Source organism: Haplochromis burtoni, unplaced genomic scaffold (assembly GCF_018398535.1).
Source record: "Haplochromis burtoni strain Fernald_Lab_line unplaced genomic scaffold, NCSU_Asbu1 Contig_6598, whole genome shotgun sequence".
Taxonomy (NCBI): Eukaryota; Metazoa; Chordata; class Actinopteri; order Cichliformes; family Cichlidae; genus Haplochromis; species Haplochromis burtoni.
This window is the reverse complement of record NW_024588957.1, coordinates 1-1,204: the sequence shown is the minus strand read 5'-3', so window position 1 is coordinate 1,204 and position 1,204 is coordinate 1. Positions and strand designations below refer to the sequence as shown.

At 40.7% G+C, this 1,204-nt stretch overlaps 1 protein-coding gene across 1 annotated transcript; it reads left to right on the top strand.

The window, feature by feature from the left end:
* Position 1: 1 nt before the first annotated feature.
* Positions 2 to 998, top strand: LOC102297018 (the record flags this gene model as incomplete). Its single annotated transcript, XM_005953645.3, is given in 1 exon segment — positions 2 to 998. A coding segment is annotated over 1 exon segment (997 nt), but the record flags the coding sequence as incomplete, so codon positions are not given.
* Positions 999 to 1,204: the final 206 nt, after the last annotated feature.

Genomic DNA, 1,204 nt, shown 5'->3' with positions numbered 1-1,204 from the left:
CCAAACAAGCCAAATAAAACCATCTTACTTGTGGGTGAAACGGGAGCAGGAAAATCTACTTTGATCAACGCTCTAGTCAACTTCACTATGGGGGTTCAGTTTGAGGATGGAGTCTGGTTTCAGATTATAGATGAGGAGAAGAGAAGTCAGACAGAAAGTCAGACATCAGATGTGATCGTGTATGACATCTTTGGTTTTGAAAATAAATCTCTGCCCTACTCTCTGACCTACTCTCTGACCATCATTGATACTCCTGGATTTGGAGACACCACAAATACTAAAAGGGATGAAAGCATCAGTCAAAGACTATTAGACTTGTTTCAATCAGAGGATGGAGTTAACAAAATTCATGCAGTGGGTCTGGTGATGAAGGCAAGTGAGAATCGACTGAGTGACCGACAGAGGTACATCTTTGATTCAGTGGTGTCTTTGTTTGGAAAAGATCTGGAGAAAAGCATTGTTGCTCTCATCACACACTCAGATGGAGTAACACCTGAAAATGCTCTCGAAGCTCTCGAAATTGCAAAAATTGAATGTCCAAGAAATGGAAATAATGAGCCTGTTCACTTCCTCTTTAATAACCAACAGAGCAAAGAGAGAACAGAAAAAAATGAATCTTGTTTGGAGACAGCATGGAGAATAACAGAGAGAGGAATGGATGAGCTCACAGCTTTTCTAGGAAAAACTGCACCTGAAAAGTTGTTGGTAACAACTAAAGTGTTATGTGACCGCATAAAACTGAACGCCTGTATAGAAAACTTGAAAGAGAGAATAAATGAAGTTGAACTCAAGCAAACCGAAGCCAGACAGAGACAAGAAGAGTTAGCGAAACATAAAGAAGAGATGCAAAACAATGAAAATTTCTCTGTCGAAGTTCTGCAGTTTTACAAAGAGAAAGAATATATAAAAACTGGGTGGTGGGGTGGGGTGTTTTTTAATGGTACCCTCTGCTGTACAAACTGTCAGGAGAACTGTCACTTGGATTGCACATGGGCCTGGTATCCTGGACACTGTTATGTCATGAGCGGAGGCAAATGCACTTCTTGCACCGGGAAGTGTCGTGCATCAGATCATGTGAAGGGAGATTGGAAATATGTGCAGAAAACAAGGAAAGTCTGGCAGACATCAGAAGACATGAAAAAGAAGTATGAAAAAAATAAGTCTGAAAGTCAAAAGCAGATGAGCCTTCTGGAACACCTTCAAG